The 25452-nt window shown below is 35.5% G+C and overlaps 1 protein-coding gene and 1 non-coding gene across 9 annotated transcripts; both read right to left on the bottom strand.

Annotated features, from left to right (window-relative positions):
* Nucleotides 1–3226: 3226 nt before the first annotated feature.
* Nucleotides 3227–3311, bottom strand: LOC128193420 (small nucleolar RNA Z221/R21b). Its single transcript, XR_008244641.1, has one exon. It is a non-coding gene; the product is annotated as a small nucleolar RNA Z221/R21b (small nucleolar RNA).
* A 4314-nt stretch (nucleotides 3312–7625) lies between these two features.
* LOC108338348 (protein LAZ1 homolog 1) lies at nucleotides 7626–22035 on the bottom strand. Of its 8 annotated transcripts, XM_052881031.1 has the most exons (10): nucleotides 21907–22025; nucleotides 21467–21541; nucleotides 21081–21247; nucleotides 20912–20968; nucleotides 15771–15879; nucleotides 15311–15495; nucleotides 15108–15196; nucleotides 9942–10197; nucleotides 8269–8511; nucleotides 7626–8182 (listed from the first exon to the last, which is right to left on the bottom strand). In XM_052881031.1, the coding sequence occupies exons 2-10, from the start codon at nucleotides 21468–21470 to the stop codon at nucleotides 7892–7894; spliced, it is 1401 nt and encodes a 466-aa protein (XP_052736991.1). In that variant the 5' UTR covers nucleotides 21471–21541; nucleotides 21907–22025; the 3' UTR covers nucleotides 7626–7891. The 8 variants fall into 8 exon arrangements, with proteins under 8 accessions (XP_052736991.1, XP_052736992.1, XP_052736994.1 ...); XM_052881032.1 differs by lacking the exon at nucleotides 21467–21541 and having other exon boundaries at nucleotides 21907–22035; XM_052881034.1 differs by lacking the exon at nucleotides 21467–21541 and having other exon boundaries at nucleotides 21183–21247; nucleotides 21907–22035.
* Nucleotides 22036–25452: the final 3417 nt, after the last annotated feature.

Here is a 25452-nt window from a genome sequence, read left to right as displayed (position 1 = left end):
TCTTCTCTCTACCATAACTTACCTTCTTCTTCTCCGATCCAATTTCAGAGACCGTAGAAGCAATCCAGACGTCATAAGCTTTCCATCAAACCGAACAAGTTCAAGTTTTGAATTCTGGTAAGTTCGTCCCTTAGCTGTTCATTATTAGGGTTCATGCAAAACCAAATCTGGTTATATGCATTCTCTTTATCTGAATCAAGTTTGATTCTGGAATTTGTTTTAGTTTGCAAGAAGTTGAGTGGTCTGAGGATAGAAGTGATAGTTGGGTGAATTCGGGATTTCGTGTTAGGACGTTCGTTCACTACTGATCCAGGTAAGGGAAGCTTATTAAGTTTAATTCATGTGTATGTGCTGTGCTGTATGAAGTATGTGAAATTATGAAGTATGAAATCTGTATGATTAATCTTTGATGTATGATCTGGATGATGAGATGATATGTGAAATTTATGAAATGTGCTATAATATGCGTAGTTAAATGTATGAAGGTTTATACTGAAAAATGAGTTACTGTAATTGAGACTGGAAATATGAAATACTATGAAAATGAATGTTCGTTATCGAACGGTCTTTGACCGTTCGGTATTTAGTACTTTCCTTGAAAACAGAATTCTTCCATTTGGAAAGAATACTGTGTTAGGACGAACGCCCTCTTATATTAGTCTTACGTTTGAGCGTTCGGCCAAACGTAGGTGCACTGAGAGTTATGCGAGAAAGTGAGAAGCTTAGAAAAATACCATCTTATATACTTAGTCATTCCTAAATAATTCCCTTCACTATGATTATCTTATACATTTTTCCCTTTTTATTAATATTCCGCCTCAGCGATAGGTCTCGACCCAGAGCGTTCGTTATGGGTAGCGCTCGGTCTTATACCGAACGCTCGTCCTCACACTTGTTTACCAAACGTATGAAAATAGCGTTCGTCCAAACAGTAAATAAATATCTATTACCGCGTTCGGTCATTGACTGGCGGTTAATATCTTTTATAAAATCGTATCCGTTATCAATATCTAAAAGTCTTGCAATGTCTTTATTCATTTGAATTCGATCTAAAGTCCTTGAATTTAAATTATTCTAAGTATCAGTTGAATCGTTCTAGAATCAGTTCATTTAACTGATTCAAGTGGTCATAACGTCCGTCCTTGGAAAGACGTTCGTTTTCTTTCTTTCAGAAACGAGTATCTCTCGGTATCATGATAACGTTCGTCCTCATTATGAAGGGGTCTGAACGCTCGTCTTTTTGTGAAAGTGGAACTAAGAATGAAAATGTGATTTAGAGGGAATTATATAATGTGCGAACCTTATATGAGATGAAACTATGATTTTGGAATTTGAACGAGCGTTCCAAGGAGGAACGTCTCTATGATTTGAATATGAGAAGTTGTGTAGTATGACCATGGTAAATTTACTGATGGCAGTTCATCCTGATATTCCGTGAGTGTTCGTCCTCAAGTAGAGGGGAGTAAGTCATGTGTGAGAATGACAGGAGGTCCTAGTCCTATTGAGTACTTTGGACTGATAGGGCTAACCTCGGGTGGCAGCTGTTGAATGTTTACAGTTATCACATCACCCGGGTGCACGAACGCTTGTAGGTACATGGATTCATACAGTCTGGACGGTCTGTCTTATGAGAGTTTGAGTTGATTTTATGCGTTATGATCTTTTATGAATATGAAAATGCTATGTATATGAATGACTTGTGAATTAAATTCAATAAGCTTACCCTGTGTTATTTCCTTGTGTTATCGTTCGTCCATGAACGTTCGTCTTGTCTACGCAATGATCATCCGTGTGGATGTGAGCAGACGGAGAGGCGTTGCTGGAAGAAACACTGAAAGAAGAAAATTTGGAGGAAGCCAATCTGATCGAAGTAGAGGTTAAAGCCGAGCCCTAGAGCGCTCGTTAAGTTGTAATTTTTATCTTTGCTGTTAGCTTTTGGACGTTCGGTTAAAGTTTGTAAAACCGTTCGTCTCTAAACTTTGAAATACTACTGTATGATATTTTATTTCTGTACGTAAACACGTTCGGTTTTAGAATTTTATGTTTAGTGTAAAACTGCATGTTTTAACTATTAATTGTAATTAATTCTAATTTATGATAATTACTATATTGATGTTACAGAAGAAATTTATGTATATTGATCCATTATGCCAATAATACTTTTATGTAATTTTAAATTGTAAGATTAGATAATTTTAAATCATGAAATTGCAAATTTGATGTATGAAAAATATTAATATACATCACATCCATTCACTTAATTTCAAATATTCTTAAATTTAGTTGGCAGACAATTCAATTTAGTAAGTTTGTCAGCTTAAAAGACTGACTCAGTTGTTTATAACTGGGAAAACCGGTTTATTTAAAGTTTTGACCAGAAAAAATCATTAAATTTGCCTTGCAATAGAAATCATTAAATTTCAAAATCTAATTTAAGTTTAATTTTAAAAAAAACAAACTGGTATTTTAAGAAAATATTAAGATGATCTTCGGGAGCTTTGTATTTGGAAGAAGATAATGGCCTTTAAAAAGGAGGAAGATCATGGCTTTTAAAAAGGGAGGAGTTAGAAGTATTGTCATCATGAAATTTACGATAGAATTATTAAACATGTGGAAGAGAGAAAGAAAGTAATTAAGAAGCCATGCATGTTAGAAAGAAAAAAGTTGTCCTATTTTTAGAGAGATAAAACAGAATTTCAAACCCAGATTTTGAATGGTTAAGATGAAATCAGTTCAAAGATTTTACTGTAAACTTCAGACTTGTAATATTAAAAATACTCCAAACTAAACTTCTATGCATCAGAAATCAAATAAAATTTTAAAAACCTTATTCAAGGTAAGTCAATAAATAAAATAATTCTGATCTCAATCAAATAAAAAAATGCCCCTGCCCTCATCATATCACTGCAAAACTACAAATAAATTTATATGTACGTTAATTTAAGATCTTTTAGAAAAGATTTGCATTTCTAGAAAACGATGATAGAGTCAAATAGAAACCCTAAATAATGAATTAAAAATGAACAGGGAACCATCAGAAACCAAATTGTATCCCCAATAGCTATAAATGCTGTACGGTCCGCATCATGGCTAGGTTAAGAAACCCCATCACACGGTTCCCTTGTCCAATTTGAATACAAATCAAAAAATTAGACAAACAAAAATGCAAAAACCAAAAACATGAATTTGAAAGAATAACCAAATTTAGTGGTCTTTAGAGAAAAAAGGGCTCAGATGGAATGGGTTGAGAAACTTATCAGCACTGAATAATCAGAGTGGTGCATGACTTTCTCTAGAACTCATCACAGCCCGAAAATTTCAGTGCTCCGTTTAAATAATCCGAAACAGCATAAGAAACAAATGCACAGAAATGAGAAAACAAAGAAACTGAGAAAACAAAGAAACTGAGAAGTATGTGTGAAAAGAAATCGATGGGAGAACAGGGTTGCGAGGTCGCTTTTATAAGAGAGAACACACAAACCCTAATTCAGTATTTGAAATCTATTGGTTTTTTAACAAATGGACCCGTCTACGTGCCCTTCTTGGGTTTTTTTCTTTGTACATCCACAAAACTACAATTTGCACTCCCTAACGTTTGAAATGACCCTTCTGCTCTTCATAAATTTATTTTCGTTGTGTCGTCTCCTTTTCTGAGTTCGTTTGCTTTTGGGTGTTTTTTACACGATTGCGACTTTGTTCTTCATTGCTACAAGCTCAGGGATTCAGGTAAGTTTTGTAGTGATTTAAAGTTCGTTAGCTTTAGGTGGGTGTAAAAGGTATTAATGGGTAGCATTAATGGAGTTTTTTTAAGGCTAAAAATATTTTTTTATTGTAATTTTATAAAAAATTCAATTAGATTTCTAATTTTTATTTGGTTTAATTTAGTTTTTTAATTTTTAAAAATAATTTAATTAGATCATTTCCGTTAGACTAATACTAGCTTCCGTTAGAATTTATATATCAAATCATTACACTTAGAAAATAAAATTAATTTGAATATTTAAGTTTGGTGGAGTGACTTGATAAAATAAATGAACAATGAGGAAAGAAGATGTGTGTATTATTAGGTTATGAAATAGGTGATAATACAAACAATATAAAAAAGACTTAGAAGCAACTACAACTGATAATAATAAAATGTGAGTGTCATTTTAAGTTTTGAGGAAGTTAGTATAAGATAGGGAATGATGGATTGTAAAATTGTTTTGTGCCTCTCATTGTCACGACTTGATAAATACATTAGTATATTATCTATATGTTGGTAACTTCACACATAATGAGAAGTTGATACTTACTAATATGACAGATAATTTAGTCAAACCTAGAAATATTCCATTAACAATTGAAGGAGCATAATAAAAAAATGTGACAACTATAAAACAAGTACATAATGCAAGGTATACATATTGTAAAATGAATCGAGGTCACATAACTGAAATGTCATAACTAATGATGTTACTTGAGCGAGACATGCATATTCGTTTGTGTAGGTTTAATGAGAGTATAAATGTGGTGACAGATATATTTGGACATATCCTGATGTAGTGAAATTATTGAATTCCTTTAACATGGTATTGATTGATAAATAACACACAAAATTAACAAGTTTAGGATAACCTTTACTTAAGATTGTTAGTGTAACCTCTACTGAAATGACTTTTTTATTGCATTTGTTTTATTGGAATCTAAGTGTGAAAAGAACTTTGTATGAGCTCTTGAAATATTTAAAGGTTTGATTTTATATTCCCTCCCTAAGGTCTTCGGTAGTGATAGAGACATTGCTTTAATGAAAGTAATAAAGACAGTATTTTTAGAAGCTTCAAATCTTCTATGTTGTTTTCACATGAAATAAAATGTAAAAGAAAAATGTAAATTATTAGTGCATTCAAGAGAGGCCTAGGATCAAGTCATGAATACTTGGTGAAGTGAACGTCTTTCGCTCCATAAAGACAGGTCGGCTTGGATCAGTGGAAAACAAACGTAGAAATGATTTAGTGTGGTGTGTGATGTTAAGATAAAATAGTCTAAGCAAATTTTATTTTGAAGTTTAACGAAATGTTTAAACAAAATAGCGTCAAATCACTTTAATTGTCTAGGATAAAGAGCGTTGAACGTTATATCTTAAATATCCTAAATGCTATAAAGAACTACAACAGAGCATCTAATCACAATAGTGTCTAACAAAGTTTAAACCATCTAGGATAAAAGTAAAGAATGTTAAGCGCTATATATTAAAATTCTCCTAAACGATGTAAGTTACTCAAACAGAAACGCCTAAATGATAGTACACATATTGTGCCTAAACGCCTAGAATCGTCAAATTCTTTAAAGCATGTATGTTCTAGTACATCTTTGTCTGTACTGTTGTGCTTTCTTTGTCTGTGCAGATCATTACCTTTTTTCAAAAGTCTGCTAAGATCAGAGTAACGTTAAGAGATAGGAAGATATTCAAGGAATGTTTCCTTCATGCTTTCTGCCAATCCTTTATATACACACAACATAAGTGTTTGTCAAGACACAACATAACTTATGACTCAATACCATAAAGGCTACACCTTTAGAAGAAAGTCAAAACTCTAAGTAATGAATCTTTTTCGAAAAAGTCTATATAAAGAAAACTACATAAAGAGAACAAAACAAGAATTAATACGCTTTTAATACGCTCACGTTGCTTCTCTCCTTAAGCTTTGTCTCATAGACTTGTTCTTTGAAAAGAAAAGTTCTTCACAAGTTCTCATAATCTTATTGTATTGATTTAAAATCCTCTGTAAGAGAGTTACAAAGTTTTTTCTTGTAATTTGCAAAATACTTTGTTGTTTTCATTTAGAAGTGAAGTAAAACACTTGTAAGGCTAACTCAGTAGAGTTAGACCTTCTAGTCAGTTAGACTAGTTAACATCAGGAGCGATTATACTTGTTTTAACCAGTGGTTTAGTTGTACACCAAGAGTGGTTAAACTCGTTGTGATCCTTTATGATTAATGGAACCCTTTAAAGGTATCTAAGGAATAACTAAACGTAGCTCAATTTGGAGTGAACTAGTATAAAAACAAGTGTACCTTAATGCCTTTGTTTTTCAAAGGTTTTCCTTAAACGTAGTTTTATAAACTCAAGTGTTTAACAACTATTATAGACCATCCAAACTCCTATAAAGGAAATTAAGCACTAATTTGCAAAAATATTTAAAACTCTATTCAAACCCCTCATGCCCCTCTCTTTCTAGAGTTTTCCTTGAAATAAATGGAAAACACTAGAATGAGCAAGGGAGGGGGGATTTGAATAGTGTTTTGGAAATCTTTTTTCCAAAAGGACGTTTAACAACTTTGTTCAAGATTAAACGATCTACACAAGTTGTTAGATGCGTAACTTGTAAAGTATTGTTTAAACCACGCGTTCAACGATAACATGTTTTTCAAGTGTTTCAGTAAAGCTACTACAGTGTTTTTAAGAAAGACAACTCTTTAAAGAGAATGACGTCTGATGACAAGAGCGTTTATCAATAATTAACTTTGCAGGCAATTGCAGTATTTGTAAATAATATGTTTTACAAAGATGAAGTAGTAAACACACAATTTTTTTTATATTGATTCACTCAACGGAGCTACGTCCAATTCTTCTCTAAGACCTTTTAGATGGTTCCACTAGATTTTTAATGAGGTTATAATTTCAGTATTAGTACCACTCCTGGTTACACTAGTCAATCCTGGTAACAATTATTACATTGACTAGAACTGAGTATCACACTCTTGTTATGCAATATTCTTCACCACTCTTGGTATCCCTAAACAATTATGGTATTTTTCTGATATGCTGCCTAGTTGAGTTTCACCCATTTCTGTTTTCCATAGACAATCCTAATATCTTCTTGATATGCTACCTAGAACTGAATTTCACTCACTCCTGATTTCCACTAGACAATCACGGTATCAACCTGATATGCTATCTAGTAATCGTTTAACTTGATTGAATTAATCAACAAGTGTTTGAATTCTTTCCAGAATGTGCAATCAATCAGATTGCTTACAAGTCTTAGATGATTACTCTCATAGAGATGATGTGTTCACAATACAACTCTATCTAATATACTTTGTAGAATTTTCTCTCTTTTTACCAATGTAAGCTTATGATTCTATGAGGCTAAAAGTTTTTGTTCTCTTTTTATAGTATTTGTTTTGCTTCTCAGATGATATCTTTTGTATTCATGTGTTTTTTCTCTTGATCTTCTTTTCTATGAACTTTTCAACTCAATTTTAATGGCAAAAACATTATGTGAATATTTTCTCTTTCTAATGTCCACTTTTGACTTTTAAAGCCTTTTTCCTTTTATAGACTATTCTCTCTCTACACAAAACTGGATGAAACTAATGAAAACATTGACAAACCCAATTTAGATAAATTTCTTGGTAGTCATTTACATTGGAAGAAAATTAAAAAAGAAGTAAACTGTTTTAGACAATATGTTTGCATATAAACTCATTTGAAGACATTGACATCTCGTATATACTCATTGAACTTCGAAAAATTAATTTCACTCTTCCATACAAAACACTAACATAGAGAAGTTTACCCACAGAGCACATCATCTATGAGATGATAGGATTTTTTTTCTCCTTACAAAGTAAAAGACTAGCTAAAACAAACATCATTAAATGTAAAAAATTGAAGTGGAACCTATAATAATCCTTCAACATCTACGAGGAGCACTACACATGACGCATACACCTTGATGATATGTTACACGTATAGCAGGTATTATTCAGTGTCTCAATCCATCACCTCAAGTTAAATATATACACTTATATTTCAGCACTTTCACCGAAATATAACGACGTAGTTTAAAATTTCACGTCGATTCGTGTGTAACTATATATACACTGAACTGTTAAAAAAACACTATCTTCTACTTCTGGAGGTTCCTGCTTTTGATTGAGAATACTGTCGTTTTCCACTGGATAAGCCACTATCACTGAAACTTCCATCACCCATACTATCATGAACGTCAGAAAATTCTGGTATTCGTGATCGCAAGGGAACAAGGTAACAATCATCCTTGGCGATTTGCGTCCGCTGCTCATGGCGTTTCACATTTTCTGATATCTGATGGAAGGTTTTGTTTATCTTTGCAATGCCCCTCTCAACAGGCTCCACCACATGAGAAACTGTAAATATCATGTCATCGACAATCTGAAACATAAAAGACAGTAGATATCTCACAATTAGAAACATGACAAGATGTACAGGTGGAGCAGGTTCAAGTGTTCATATCTCACAATTTCACCACTTCCAACAACAACGTCCCGAACACTCTGGGTAAATTTCATAGGTTTTTCTCTCTCATAAGCTCCCAGCCATGTTCTCGTCGAGCGCTGACAGTCTCGAACCTCCTCGGGGTCTGGTGGCGATCCTAGCGAGGCATAGTCGGTCATCACTGCTACATTACGGACACACCTCTCCCCCCTTTTGTAAGGTTCTGCTGGGAAGACATAAAGGTGCACAACAGCAGCCACGCCCATCTATTCACAAATTTTAAGAAGCCAAACCACATGAAAAAGGTTTTCCCAGAACTTCAGAATAATTGAATATTTTGTTTCAAGTAAGACACCCAACACAAGAATTTATAGTTTAAACATAACCTAACTTAACATGACGTGACATACTACTTTACATACAACAGCTAACCAGTCTACCCTTGAATAACAGAATAAAATGAACCTGTCTCGGTTTTAAAGGAAAGCAGTCACTGGTCACAAAAAAAGCTCCATAAAATCTAACTTACTATGCCATATACGATCATTTAATGTACTGCAGAAGTCCTTCTCGGAAATAGCATCTTATGCCTGTGCCTCATCACCAGTCATCCGGGAGTGAGGACCCGTGATGCAGATATAAATATATAGATAACATCTAAACATGTTCATTCTTTAGTACTTCATTAATTACCCTACCATTAAAAAATGCTCACACACATGTTTTACCGACTTACAGAGAGAGATTGTTGAAGCAAAGCAAAATTTTGAACAAAAACAAAAGGCTAGTTATAGCGAGATCACTTATATAAATACAGAGGATACGTATATTCCTTATTCAATCAGATGTTAACAGTTTATAGTTCATTCACTTATTTCAATTATTAACCAGGTGTGTCAATTCTGGAACAACACTCTCTAGTGGGATAGCAGGATGCTGCAACACACTAATGCTCAAAAACAAAGAATTATCCGTAATTAGAGGCATTCATGTGATTACTAATGAAAGGCCATAATATAAAATACGATCGTAATAAAAAATAAAGGAAGACAATTGCATTAATAATAAAAGAATACACTCAACAAAGAGAGTGCGCAAAAAACCAAATGAAGAAAAAAAGGAGAGGGCCTGCGGGTGTGAGCATCACAACACAAAATCGAACAGAGACTCATGACTAACAGGTCGCTGGAAAGAAGTGCACATTCTGGAAATGCTAGGCTGGGCCCCAAATGATGTCAGAGGAGTGGATCATGGGCAGGATGACTTGGTTTGAAACAGAGGTAAGTTATCAAGTCTGTTTTGCGTGAATAATGTGTGAATACAGATGAGCAGAAGTGAAATGTGTGTTTACGCTAGTAATAATAATTACAATGTTTGTATGTGCATTCATATACAATACAAATATTCAACAATCTGCTTGACATGTATGCATATACAATACAAATATTCAACAATCTGCTTGACATATACAAAGGAAGAAAAATACACACTACCTCAAAAATTCATACGTGTACGTGTGGCATGGCCCATGGTTTTCATGCAATACAAATGACAATGAATACAGTTCAGATTAATTCCAAACACAAATGCAAAGGATACGAATATATCAGTATACCTTAAAATCTAAATATCTAAATCTTTAACAATGCTGTATCAGAGAAAATAATATACATTATTAGCAGCACAACTAGCTCACCTCTATACAGATGATGTAGTCCTGTATACGTGTTTTCAACTCCTGAGCCAAGGATCCCCTAAAAGCTCCCACATAAAATAGAAATGCAACAGCCACACTTTGCCACCATGTGAGGAAGACAATTGACTTAAAAGTTAGAAACTTTGCCAACGGTTTGATTGGTTTCAACTTATCTTTAATAACAGAATAGAATTGTACAAGGCAATATAGGGCCCATGTCTGACTAAAGTTAAGAACTAGTGCCAAGTAGGGATACCTGCAAGCACAACAGTGTCAGACTAGAGGGGACACAAAATTACAAAATTACTGCTACCCAACCTTGCACACCCTCACCACAAAAAAGTTAAAGGTATTATCATCAACATTTATCTTTTCAATTGACATATAAACTATACATAACTCTCTCTCTCTGCATATAATATATATGTACGTATATGTATGTATATATATATATATGTATGTATATGTATGTATATACATACATATACATACATATATATATGTACATACATATATATATATATATATATATATATATATACATACATACATATTGTTAGGATATTTATCCTAATTTTTCATGATTATATTGTGTCAAGGATTACCCTATTTATCATGATTATATTGTGTATAGGGTTACCCTATTTATCAGGTACTCTTGTACCAATTTATTCTTATAAATAGAAGATTATGAGAGGGATCAATCAAGCCCTCCACCATCGTCGTCGCCGCCGGCCGTCGCTATCAGTCTTCGGCCATCATCTGCCATCGTCGGCCGCCGTCCGACACTGCCGGCCACCGTCCGCAGCTAGCCGCCGTCAGCCACTGTCATAGTTATGTCCATCTAAACCCTTAGGGTTTTCTTGTTCCTTGCTGGTACGATTCGTCTTATTCAAAGATGACGTCTAGCAGTACTCTTTCCTTCTCCGGAAGTCCATCAATTACCTCTGAAAAGCTAAATGGAAAAAATTTTCTATCATGGTCTACTACTGTTGAAATGTGGTTCGTTGGCCAAGGGCATTATGACCACCTTGAGCGAGATGGAAGCCATGTGCCAACTGAAAAGGTTGATTAGTGGAAACAAGCAAATTTCTAGTTGTGTGCCCTGTTATGGCAATTAGTGGAACCCAAACTTCTTATATCTCTAGGGCTTTCAAAACTTGTCACTCCTTTTGGAAGAAAGCTCAAAGCATTTATGCCAACGATATTCAACGTCTCTATGACACTGCAAACAAGCTGGCATCTCTTAAAATGGCAGCCGTGATATGGTGTCCTTCATGGCTAAAGCCCAATCTGTCATGGTTGTCACACGAGGAAGAGGAGGACGTGGCACTAGAGGAGGAAGACGAGGAGGTCGGGGACGTCCTCAATGCACATATTGTAAAAGGATGGGTCACACTCAAGAGAATTGTTACTCCTTACATGGTTTCCCTTCCAAAGCTGCCAATATTTCGAAGACTGGAACTTCCACTTCGAAGACTGAAACTACTACTTCTAAGTTCTCCGAGGATGAATATCAAGAGTATGTAAGGTTAAAGTCTAACAGTTTGGAACAACCTGCGTTTCTCAATCCATGGAAGGTCAAAATTCATTGGTAATTGACTCAGGTGCTTCTGATAACATTTCTGGTAATACCTCTTTGTTCTCATCTATTTCCTTTCGAAAAAAACCTCATTTCATAACCCTTGCAAATGGATCTAAAACTTCCTCCAAAGGATTCGCTCATGTTTCCTTGTCTCCCTCCCTTAATCTCAACTCTATTCTTTTTGTCCCTAATTGTCCTTTTAATTTAATTTCCCTAAGTCAGTTGACCAAAATGTTAAATTGTTTAATAACCTTTGATCACAAATTTTTTGTTATACAGGAGCAAGGTTCGGGGAGACAGATTGGAGAAGGATATGAAGCTGGCAGATAATACCATTTTGGATGTCGTCCAAGGGTGTCCTGTGTTGTTGCTCCTGATCCTAAACTGGTACATGATCGACTTAGTCATCCTCATTTGTCCAAATTAAAAAGATGTGTCCTAAACTTAGTGGTCTCCAGACCTTAGAATGTGAGTCATGTTAATTAGGAAAACATGTTAGATCTTCCTTTCCTAAAAGGTCTCAATCAATATGTAATTCTAGTTTTTCCATCATCCATTCTGATATATGGAAACCTAGTCGTATCTTCTCCTTTGGTTTTAGGTATTTTGTTACCTTCATTGATAAATATTCAAGATGTACTTGAGTTTATCTTATGAAAAATCGTTCTCAATTGTTAGTCATCTTTACATCCTTTTTGAATGAAATCAAGAATCAATTTGGTCAAGTAATCAAAATATTAAGAAGTGATAATGCAAAAGAGTATTTCTCATCCTCCTTTTCTGCCATCTTGAGTTCCCATGGTATCTTACATCAGTCTACTTGTCCTCATACACCGCAACAAAATGGTATAGCAAAACAAAAAAATAGACACTTGGTTGAAACTACTCGTACCCTTTTGCTTGGTGCCCATATTCTTGTCCATCATTGGGGGATGTCATCTTAACTGCATGTTATCTTATTAATAGGATGCCCTCCTCCTCTCTTGATATTAAAGTCTCTTTCTCCATTCTGTTTCTTAATTATCCTCTCTTTCATACATCTCCCCGAGTGTTTGGCTGTGTATGTTTTGTTCATGACATGTCTCCAGGTCTAGACAAACTCTCTGCTCGCGCTCTCAAATGTGTCTTCTTAGGCTATTCTTGACTTCAAAAAGAATATCGGTGTTACTCTCCTGAAACTAAGAAGTATTACATGTTTGTCAATGTCACATTCTTTGAACAAACTCCTTATTTCTCTCCATCTGTTCAGGATGTTTCTATCCTCCAACAGGTCCTTCCTATTCCAGTGGCTGAGTCAAATAGTTCCATTGTCTCTATTATTCCAAATCTTGATCACAATCCTCCTGAACCCGTTTCTCCACATACTGAGATCATGCCACACAGGGCCCCAATGGATAGTCCACCTCCCCAAGACAATGGTGAATCTCCTACTTCAGATTCTTCTCCCTCGTCACCTCCTCCCACACCTCCTACTGCAAATGATTCAGCAGGCCTATTGCTCTCAGAAAAAGTACTCGTTCCACTCGAAACTCTCATCCCATTTATAATTTTCTTAGCTATCATCGATTGTCGCCCTCTTATTTTTTTCTTTTATCCTCAGTGTCTTCTATTGTTATACCCAAGAATGTGAAAGAAGCACTTGATCACTTGGATGGCGACAAGCTATGATTGTAGAAATGTAGGCTCATGACCACAGTAATAGTTGGGAGCTGGTGCCCCTTCCCCCGGGCAAAAAGACGGTTGGTTGCCAATGGGTATATGCAATTTAAGTCAACCCTGACGGTGAAATTGATCAGCTCAAAGCCCGACTTGTTTCAAAAGGTTACACTCAGGTTATTATGACACTTTCTCTCCTGTTCATGGCAGCCATTCGTATTGGCCAGTTCATCAATTGGATATCAAGAATGCCTTCCTACATGGTGATGCAAACTGCATCGATATTTATATGGCCTCAAGCAATCACCACGTGCTTGGTTTGGAAACTTTAGCTCCATTGTTAAAAAATTTGGGCTAAAAAGCAGTGAAGCAGATCATTTGGTTTTTTACTCTCATTCTTCTCTTAGGAAATGTGTTTACTTAATAGTATATGTTGATGATATTGTCAATTACAGGGGATGATGTTGGAATATCTCAACTGAAAGAGTACTTGTATAGACATTTTCAAACCAAGGATCTTGGAAGTCTTAAATATTTTTTAGGCATTGAATTAGCGCAATCAAAAGATGAAGTTGTAATCTCCCAAAGGAAGTATGCTCTTGATATATTACAAGAAATAGACATGATTGATTGCAGACAGGTAGAGAGTCCCATGGACCCAAACCAGAAATTAAAGACAAAAGGTGAATTATTCTCCGATCCAGAGAGGTATAGGAGGCTGGTTGGAAAACTGATTTATCTTACTATTACAAGGCCAGATCTATCCTTTGCATTTGGAGTGGTTAGTCAGTTCATGCAGGCTCCAGGTGTTGACCATTGGAATGCTCTCATTCACATTCTAAGGTATGTTAAAAAGGCTCCCAGGCAAGGATTGTTATATGAAGATAAAAGAAGCATTCAAGTCTCTGAGTATTGTGATGCAAATTGGGCAGATTCGCCTATTGATAGACGGTCTACTATAGGATATTGTGTTTTTTTGGGAGGAAACATTATTTCATGGAAAAGTAAGAAACAAAATGAAGTAGCTCGATCAACCGCTGAAGCCGAGTATAGGGCAATGGCGTCACTAACATGTGAACTTATATGGGTGAAACAATTCCTTCAAGAGCTTAAATTCTCTGACATCCATACTATGAAGATGTATTGCAACAATCAAGTTGCTCTCCACATTGCATCAAATCCAGTGTTTCACGAGAGGACTAAACATATAAAAATTGATTGTCATTTTATTCGTGAAAAGTTGTTGACTAAAGAAATATGTACTAAGTTTATTGGGTCAAACAATCAACTCGCAGATGTATTGACCAAGTCATTAAGGGGCCTTCGGATTGAGTTTATTTGTTCCAATCTTGGTACATACAATTTGTATGCTCCAAGAGGGAGAGTGTTAGGATATTTATCATGATTATATTGTGTCAAGGGTTACCCTATTTATCATGATTATATTATGTATAGGGTTACTCTATTTATCATGATTATATTGTGTCTAGGGTTACCCCATTTATCATGTACTCTTGTATCAATTTATTCTTATAAATAGAAGATTATGAAAGGAATCAATCAAGCCCTCTAGAATTATTTTACAGTTTAATTCTTAAGTCATATATATATATATATATATGTATATATATATATGTATGTATATATATATGTATATATATATATGTATGTATATATATATATATATATGTATACAATAATAATTGGAGAAGGCCAGTGAGCGATTTTAGCATGTACATGTAATCTTCCTCAGGCATATTGATAGTTCTTGTGGGCCTGAAGACCCAATATTGTTGGTATTAACTTCGAACCACTTGATCATACAGACATTTTTATACCATTTTAATTATTGATTCTCAATAAATCTTGAACAATGATTTCAGTATCTATAATCAAGATCAAAACACGAAACATTATAATCTTACCCGTATTTCCATTCAAACTTCCCCTCTCCATAAACCCCAAAAGATTGGAGAATTGTTGCCAGTACTGCACATATCATCTTCAATATCATCTGCAATGAAGATTTTAGTGAGCAACAAGAGAGATATTTACTTCGCACAGAAACCACTAGAGGGAGGTTCGGGGAAGACATTAATATTACACAATTTGACAAAATCACACATACATATTGTACAATGCCAATTTTCACAGATTGATAGAACTCGGAGCCTAGATTCCAATCCTTCAAGAAGAGATTTAAGGGAAATGGATGCTCTACAACTCCATATGCATATGCTTCTTTCAGAAGAGGAATGCTGGAGTCTGTTAGGTTCATACTTTCCATAAATTGAATAGTTTTGTCCTCACCACCTATAAAAATAATATAAACATAGTATTAAAGAGCATTACAGCATAATAAAATTCAACAAACAAAAGAATTTGAGATGTATCACATCCTTTTCAAGTCATGCTTTATAACATTAAGGTATCAAATTCTGAATGAAGAAGCTTGAAAATTGAGGGAAGGAGATGCAGAAAGTTCCAGTAAAAGATCTCATCATTTATCACTTTTGGAAAATATATCAACACAAAAATAACAGGCACAGTTAATGGAATCTTATGGTCATAGAATCAATTTGACATACCTAAGCAAGCTATCAAATATCTCTCAAAGCAGTATAATGCAAAAGCTTCATAGCATTCCCGGATAATTTCACTGTTAAATGCTGCATCAGAATCCAAAACTGACAAAAACTGCACCATACAAACATCAGTACTTGAGAATGAATTATTACATTCTATTCAAAAACAGAGATATAAATGGAAAGATTAAGAACTAGATTATATACAGCTGGAAGAAATGGAAATACAATGCTTCATGCAACTTGCTCCAGATAGTCGTTGTGTAAAATGAAGCCAAGATTTACTAAAATTTGTATTACCAGTTGAAGAACAGGATGTGAGAGTATATTTATGAAAATAAAGTAGTTATTCATCCTAAGCAAGTCCCCCAGCATAAAGATGTAAGAAAACGATTCAAAAAGGAAATAATGGAAGTGAGACGCATTTCTTTGTGATAGGGAATTGTTTGGTTCTTGAAGGGGCCATACTACTTTCCTCCCAGCTTGAAGGGAGTTGGGATCCTGGAGTGGGCTGCTGATAGAGCGGACAAATTTTTTGACTTGCAAGGGGTAACGGAGGATGAAAAGAAGGTACGGTTGGCGTATATAAGCATGGAGGGCAGTGCTGGATATTGGTTCCAGTTCTCGAAGGAGAAAGCCAGAAACCAATCTTGGGAAGGGTTGAAGGAAGCGATGGTAGCGCGGTTCGGGGGAAGAAGTAGGGGAACCGTCTATGAAAGGTTGGCACCATCAAGCAGACCGATTCAGTGGATGAGTTCATCAAAGAATTCGAAATCTTGGTAGGACAAACGTCGAAGCTAACGGAGGAAATGCATATCGCGTGCGACGGGGAAGAACTGCATAGGGGTGCGAAGTCAGGAGGAACGGGAAGAAGCATGACGAACTGGAATAAGCCGATCGGGACGGTGTCGCGGGTGGAACCCATACGTCAAAACCACAACCGAATGAGGCCAGCGGAGAGTAGTGGGTCGGTGCGTAGAGAATCGACATAGGCGAGTGGGGTGGCGTCATCCAATATCGATAATAGAGGAAGAAATTTTAGACTTATGGTGTTCCAGGAATAACAGAGATGGAAAGGGGAGGAGAAGGGGCACCTTACCCAGGAATAACAGAGATCCAGAGAAAAGAAATAGAGGAGGTACTGGACTAGTATGCAGGGGTGTTCCAGGAACCCAGCGGGTTGCCCCAGAGAGACTTATGGTGTATCAAATACCCATGAAGGAGGGAGTTGACCCAATAAATGTGAGGCCCTACAGGTACCCACATGTGCTGAAGAATGAAATAGAGAAGCAAATGGCGGGAATGCTGCAAACACGACCAAGCAATAGCCCATATTCCAGCCCTGTTATATTGGTTAAGAAGGATGGTTCTTGGAGATTTTGTGTGGATTATAGGGCCCTAAACCATGCCACAGTTCCGGATAAGTTCCCAATTCCAGTGATAGAGGAGCTGTTGGATGAGTTGAGAGGAGCAAAATATTTCTCCAAGGTTAATCTTAAGGCAAGACAATCAGAAGACAACGTTTCGCACTCATTTGGGGCATTATGAATTCTTGGTAATGCCATTTGGCTTAACCAATGCCCCTACAACCTTTCAAAGCGCGATGAACAATTTACTGCAGCCCTACCTAAGGAAATTTGTGCTAGTTTTCTTTGACGATATATTGATTTACAGCCAGTCATGGGTAGAACATATGAGGCATGTGGGGATGGATTTGAGGAGGCTGGAGGAAAATCAATGGGTTGCTAACAGGAAGAAGTGCGAATTTGGACGTGTTCAGATAGGGTATCTCGGCCACTTGATTTCTGAAAAAGGGGTAGAGATGGATCCAGGAAAAGTAAAAGAAGTGTTGGATTGGGAGAGACCAAGGAGTGTGAAAGCCTTGAGGGGATTTCTTGGGCTGACTGGGTATTACCAGCATTTTGTCAAGGACTATGGAAAAATTGCTAAGCCCTTGACCGACTTATTGAAAAAGGGAGAGTATAGTTAGACTGAACGGGCTGAAGAAGCTATGTCTAGATTGAAGAAAGAAGTTACTTCAGCCCCTGTGCTAGTGTAACCAGATTTTGATCAGCCATTCCACATAGAATGTGATGCGTTGGGAGGGGGAGTTGGAGCAGTGCTGACACAAGGCCGAAGACCCATAGCCTATTTCAGTAAGGCCTTATCGGAGGGGTCATTGAACAAGTCAATCTATGAGAAAGAACTCATGGCCTTGGTGATGGCCATACAACATTGGCGACCATACCTGCTGGGACAACGGTTTGTAGTTCACACAGACCAGAGAAGCTTGCGGTACTTGCTGGAGCAGCGGATTACAACCCAGAATCAACAGAATTGGCTTGCCAAACTGCTTGGGTATGACTTTGAGATAGTCTACAAGGCAGGGAACACCAACAGGGCAGTGGATGCATTGTCCAGAAGAATGAAGGACCAAGGGGAAGGGGAAAAGGAATTAAGGGTAGTGACTAGACTCTATTGGCAGGATTTTGGGGATATTTTAAAGGATGTGGAGCAGGATGAATACTTAAGGAAGGTGGTGGAGGATATTAAGAAGAACCCAGAGGCACACCCACCTTTCACTATGGAGATTGAACGGCTGCATTATAAGGGTAGGTTGGTGATATCAGCTCATTCATCCTGGTTTCCAAAACTGCTAGTCGAGTTTCATCTGACCCAAACTGGGGGGACTCCGAAGTGTACAGGACCTACAGAAGGGTGGCTCAGTCTCTTTATTGGGTGGGAATGAAGAAGGCTGTTACAGACTATGTGGCGGGTTGTTTGGTGTGTCAACAACACAAGTACCTTGCATCTTCCCCTCAAGGATTGCTGCAACCTCTACCTATTCCTAATGTGTGGGAAGAAGTCAACATGGACTTCATAGTCAAGCTGCCACGATCGAATGGGTTTGATGCAGTGCTGGTGGTGGTGGATCGCCTTAGTAAGTATGGCCATTACATACCCTTGAAGAACCCTTATTTAGCTCGCACGATAGCTGAAGTATTCATTAAAGAAGTGGTCAGGTTGAATGGTAGACCAACTTCTATTGTGAGTGACAGGGATCCCCTGTTTTTGAGTAATTTTTGGAAAGAGTTGTTTAAGAGGCAAGGGACTCAGCTACAGATGAGCACAGCTTACCACCCAAAGTCCGATGGCCAGACGGAGGTGCTGAACCGGGTATTAGAGGGGTATTTGCGATGTTTTTGCTCGGAGCAACCTAAGGGATGGAGTTTTGTTTTGCCTTGGGCGGAATACTGGTACAATACCAGTTTTCAGGGAGCTGCGAAGTGTACACCTTTCGAGGTAGTCTATGGGAGATCACCTCCATCTTTGCATAGGTTTATTCTAGGCGAAACAGCAATGGAGGCAGTAGCACAGGAGTTACAGACCCGAGATGAGGCTTTGAAGCAATTGAAGTTCCACTTAGTGCGAGCCCAAGAGTTGATGGTAAAGTAGGCTAATAAAAAGCGGAGGGTAGCAGATATTGAGGTGGGCGACTGGGTATATGTCAAAATCAGGCCGCATAGGCAAACATCCATGCCATCGAGGCTGCATCCGAAATTGACAGCGAGATACTATGGGCCTTTCCTAGTTGAGCAGAAGGTAGGACAGGTGGCTTACAGGCTTTAGCTACCCGAAACAACTCGCATACATCCTATTTTCCATGCATCACAGTTGAAGAAAGCAGTGGGGGCTAGGAGTGTGGAGAAAGAATTACCTGCGGATTTACAGGGGGAAGGGCCGTTTTATTGGCCTATTAAAGTCTTGGATAGGAGGCAAATAAGGCGGGGAGACGAGGAAGTTCCACAAGTGTTGATTGAATGGCAAGAGGGGGAACATTGCCATACGTGATCAATACCCGGAATTCAACCTTGAGGACAAGGTTGAACATGGAGCGGTGGGTAATGATAGGCCCTGGTTAGTTTACAAAAGGAGAGAAAGAATTAAAGAACCTAATTGTCTTAACAATTAGGGGGGGGCGGGAAAGAATTGTATAAATAACCTCTGTTTAGCAGAGGTGGGGATCTTTTGGCAGTTATTCTACAGACAGGTTCTTTGAACCTTGTGAGGGAGGTTATGTTCCCAAACTATTCTTTGTACAGGCTATATCTTGAGAAATAACATAATTCTTTCATTCTTCTTTGCATTTTGTGCGTGAGAGTGTTTTGGCTAGGTTTCATACTCACCCATGGCATGTGTCATTGACCACCCAAAAGATCCAAGTGTTTTTTTTTAGTTAGAGAGTCAAATAAACTTAACTTAGTGTTTGTTTAGTAGAGTAGGAAGAAATGAGTGAATGAAAAGGGTCAATCTAAATAGCTAAGAAATAAAGTGAAATTAAAGGATGTTGGTTAAAGAAAAATAGGAAAGAGATAGGAAAAACATAACAGATAAACGAAAAAAGGTGAGAAAAAGTAAAGTGAATCCCATCAATTTAAAAAATGTTTCCACTCTTTTTTCTCTCACAAAATACCATACTTAATTGCATCCTCTCTCTCTCCCTCTTACATTTCATCCCAGCCAAATAGAGATTACACTTTCCATGACTGAATAGTTCTTTCAGTATGTAAAAAGCAAAGACAATTAACCCTGAAGCTGAAAAGGTAAAGTAACTAAACAACATGCACTACAAGTGTTAGACTCAGGAACTTCCAATGAAACAGAATTTCCTAGATCACAATTCTGGAACTAATCAGAACTAACGCTCACAACTGATAACACAAGTTTCTGCTCTAATAAAGAGAATCCTCCTTCAGCACTGCAGAAACAATGAAAAACAGACACCCAACCTAATTGATCTCCTTTCCTATATCTATAATCCAAATTGCCTATGCCCACTGATATTTAACAATATTTTATTGATACTAATAACTGCCCTATTTAAAAAACTGTCATACATAAATAACAAGTGTCTTTTATTTTTTCTAACATATACCTTCAATGGAATAACAGTAAGTTCCAACCTACTCCCACCGCTAGCAACTAAGTTCATCCAAACATGTGAATCAAAACCAGCGGCAAGATGAAAAACAAAAGAGGAAAACATGGATGCTTATTCCCAAGAATATATGTCATAAACTCAAGTATAAAATGTAATAAAAGGAGAGCAGTAAGTATTATGTAATTGAGTTAGTGTATCTTACTGATTCCAAGGCATAAACAGGAACCATTAAAATGATACCAATCAAAAACTTTTGTTCCTGTAAAGTGAATATTGAAAAATAAAAAAGACAATTAGCCATAGAAAATATTACAAAAGAAAAACACTGAGGTGAAATAGGAAAGTCAGTTAAAAGTGAAAACAGAATTAACCTCGGGCTGATTATAGGAGGCTAAATGCTCAAATACTAAATACATGGAGAGAACAAGAGCAGCAACAACAAATATACTTGCACTGAAGACGGTCAAACTCACAGTTCCTCTGGACTCCTCACCCAAGTTTTGGAGCCACATAGTCCCTTCTCTTCCAGTAGATTCAACTGGGATAAAAAGAAATATGGAAAAACAAAAAATCCCCATCAAACCCATTCGATAGAAACTTGTAATTGGTACTAATCACACATGGTCACATTCACATGTACGATTCACTACAAGAGTCTATGCTCCCACGGAAACTTTTATTTTATCTAAGTTTCCCTCCCTCCTTGTCTAGATGTAACAGCAATTCCTCAAATTCAATAGGTAAATGCAGAACTAACACATTCCACCAACAATTTAATGCAGTTCTTGCTTTTTATTCACACGAAAAATCCAAAACGAGATCGCAAGGAATCCTGCAATGACAATCATGTCGACTAATGATTAACAAAAAGTAAAACAAAAAAACATTAAACATTATAAAAATCTCAAAACTCTGCTTCAAGGCAGGTACTGTTAGTTTAATCAACTAGTGCATATATGTATAATCTTTAACAGAGATAAACTAACAGAAACACAAAACCCTCAATGTTACAACGTTAGTTTCAAAATACACATTTCACACCGATAAGGTTTTAAATAACGGTATTGATCATTCATCATTAATGAAACGTCAAAACCCTAGGCTCTGGAAAACAAAGTACTCACTGAAACTGAAGAAAGAAAACGATGCCATGTCAAAAGCATCGAAAAGAAAGAAAATGAAGAAGAGAGTTCAAACCTGTTCTCTCGACTCTTATTTTCCTTTTTCTTTTTCCAGGAAAAATGAAGATGGTGCATTTTACCAAAATATAACGCGACTTTGCCTTCGGAGTTGGAAAACAACGTTGCAAAAATCGCTAAATTCGAGGTAATAAATAAATAATTATATATATATATATATATATATATATATATATATATATATATATATATATATATATGCAATTTGGCGATAAGGGCAAGAAATCAAGATAAAATAATTTATATGGATTAAATTAATTTTGTCTTGAAATATTATCTGACAAACAAAAATCTTGAAATATTATCCATTTGGTTTTTTGTTTGTCACTACAAACTATTAATAATTTTAAATTTATAAAGCAAAAATAAAAATTATTTTAATACTTATTGAAAATTAACGTTAACTTTTGTTTTAATAAATATATGGTGATAATTATTAAAAATATTCAATTACTTTAATAATTTATCGAAAACAAATAAAAATAAGAAATTTAAATACATCATATTTTTATAATATTAAATATTAAATATGGAATATGTCAATAATTGATGTATTAAATGGATTATTTACTTTTATATTAATTTTGATATTGTAGTATTATATTATTATAGATAAATATGTTAATATATCATGAAATGATATTTTAATATTTAAAGCCCAATATAATAAAATATAAAACATATTCTATTATTACTTATAATATCCTAAAATTCTATCTATAATTTCTATAATTTTATATAAAGAGTATTGCATTTGTAACTGCTCCATAACTTTATTTGGAATATACATTTCATTATCATTTTATCTTTAATAATATAAATTATTTTATTACTTATTTTATCCTTTAAATTTTGCTTCTATTTTTTATAATTATCTTTTAAGAATATATATTTTTTAATTTAATACATTTTATATTTTAATAATAATTAGAATAATTAATTTTCATATTTTTATCATCATAAAATAAAAATTGATACAATGTGCACTAATATAATATAAAAGTAATCATTACTCTCCTTTTTTTATCATTATATAATTTAAATTCAAGATAAAGAGTTGGCTTAAATATCCTTGTAACCCTTACATGTATTATCTCTCTTGTTTATTTCAAAATGTATTGTATTTCTACTTTTTTTAAGTTATTATTATTAATTATTAAAATATAAATATATTAATTAAACCAATTAAAAGAATTACATACATAATTCAGTTAAGTAAAATATTTAATATTTTTTATGATTAGCAATTCTCAAAAACTAAAACATATTTAAAGGTAAAATATTTGTTTGTGATATATTATAAAATAAATGGTTTTATAATCATAAAACCTACAATTTAAAATAATGTATGTTTCTTTTTCTTTTTCTTTCACTTTAGTTTTTCAATTTTATGAGCTTTCTAAAAAATCAATTTTGTTAACGACAAACAAAAACTAAAATCTAATATCTTAGGAGAGAAATTTGGAACTCTCATTTCAAATTGAGAACAAAAATAAAATGAAAATGTTTCAGACAAAGATAAATGTTATGTAAAAAGAAGACAAAGTTAAATCTCATACATCATACTCGTATTGTTCTAAATACAATTAGAAAGTGTAAAAGTGTTTGATCAAAGGAGAGAAAAAAAATTGTTGTGGTTTCTAGAAAAAACGGTGCTCGTGACATGTGACAAACTAAAGGTTTATGTTATTTTACCTAAAGAAAAGCCAATGGATTAATATGAGAGGATAAATATAAATTTTAGTTGGGTTAAATATGTTTTTAGTCCCTAAACTAACGCGATTTTGGGTTTAGTCCCTATTCGAAAGTTTTGTTTCTTTTAGTCCTCTTAGTTTTGAAACTCTTACTTTTAGTCCTTAAAATTGAACGGCGTTAAATTTTTTTTGATGTGGCAAACAGTGAGCCATGTGTTATGCCACCTTCCCTGACTACTTTTAATTGACGTGGCAGTAAAGGTGTGGTGATCGGTCGGCCTGGTGGGTGGTCGGCCACTCGGCATCTACTCCAACAAACCGTTCGACCTCACTTCCCTTTGTCTTACCGTTCGGTTTCTCCTCTAGTGCATCGTTCTGCCTCAGTCACTCTTCTGTCTTTCGCTTACCACTCGATCTTTTACTCACCTCTCGGTCTTACACCCACACACTGTTCGATCCTGCACACAAACACACACTTAACCGTTCGGTACTACAAACCTACACACTTAACCGTTCGGTTATGCTTAGAAACATACAATTAACCGTTCGGTCCTACACACTCACACACTTAACCATTTGGTTCTTCGTGTTCACACCACTAACCATTCGTCCTACACACCAGATCGACCACCAGACCAAGTAGTCGACCGATTGACAACCAAGTCGACCACCAGACCGAGTGGCCGACCGATCGACAACCAGGTCGACCACCAGACCGAGTGGCCGACCACCAAACCGAGTGACCGACCGAGTGGCCGACCGACCACCAGACCTTTACTGTCACGTCACATAGTAGTCAGGGAAGGTGGCATCAAACGTGGGCTTGTCGTTTGCCACATCACGCAAAAGTTAACGTCGTTCAATTTTAATGACCAATTATAAGAGTTTCAAAACTAAGAGGACTAAAATGAACAAAACTTTCGAATAGGGACTAAACCCAAAATCGCTTGATAGTTAAGGGACTAAAAACATATTTAACCATCTTATGTTCTACATTAATAATATTTTATTAGTTAAAGGTCTTAAACATAATATGTTAAATTTAAGTCAAATGTGTGGCATCAAATACCATCTTTTATTCAGTAAAGGCCAATGTGTAGTAAACAAAATAACAAGATTTTATCTTTTCTATCAAGGGATAAGGAAACTTGTATAAGATATGCGTATCTGTAAATTATCATATCAAAATGTCAATTGTCTAGCATATTTTAAAGAATATCGTTGGATGTAACACAAGCGTGGTCATGCAAACTTGAAATTCATCTCAAAACTAGTTAGACCTCATAAGATGATTGCCTGACATATCATTCTAGGATGGTCTTCTTTTTGAAGTATGTATAAAAGGAAAACAAGTGAAAGAGTCTTTTCACAACAAGAATATTATTTTCTCTACAAAACCTCTTGAGTTGATGCACATTGATCTATTTGATTCAATAACAACTTGATAGAAACATCCTCAAGCTAGGTTAGGTCAAAGGATGAAGAGATGTTATGGTGACGATAATGCGGAAGTAAGGAGGATAATGGGTGAAAAAGGTCATGACCTTGATGTTCAGATGGTGATGGGGTGATGTTTAATGATGCTCTTAAAGATATTAGGTCAACTTCAGAGGAAGGTGGCTACAGGAGACCACATGGGATGCTCTAGCCTTGACTTTATGTTATAATATATAGTGATATTGCAAAAGTTAAAGCCTTGGAATGTTTAGAACGTTGGTTGGCAATGGTAAAAATATATTTTATTAATTGCAACGTTAAAAGTTTTTAATAAGCAATGTTAACAAATTTTAATAAGCAACGATAAAAAACTTTAGTGCTCCAACGTTAATTTGTTTTGCTTTTATTGTCTT

Source organism: Vigna angularis, chromosome 7 (assembly GCF_016808095.1).
Source record: "Vigna angularis cultivar LongXiaoDou No.4 chromosome 7, ASM1680809v1, whole genome shotgun sequence".
Taxonomy (NCBI): Eukaryota; Viridiplantae; Streptophyta; class Magnoliopsida; order Fabales; family Fabaceae; genus Vigna; species Vigna angularis.
Note: the sequence above shows the minus strand (reverse complement) of the source record. Positions and strands in the feature narration are given on the sequence as shown.

Coding starts and splice junctions, on each gene's coding strand:
- LOC108338348 (XM_017575160.2), bottom strand. CDS start 21,296: ATGGGTTTGATGGGGATTTTTTGTTTTTCCATATTTCTTTTTATCCCA. Junction 20,969..21,080: donor CCTCCTATAATCAGCCCGAG/GTTAATTCTGTT, acceptor TTCACTTTACAG/GAACAAAAGTTTTTGATTGG. Junction 15,197..15,310: donor AAATTGGCATTGTACAATAT/GTATGTGTGATT, acceptor TCTTCATTGCAG/ATGATATTGAAGATGATATG.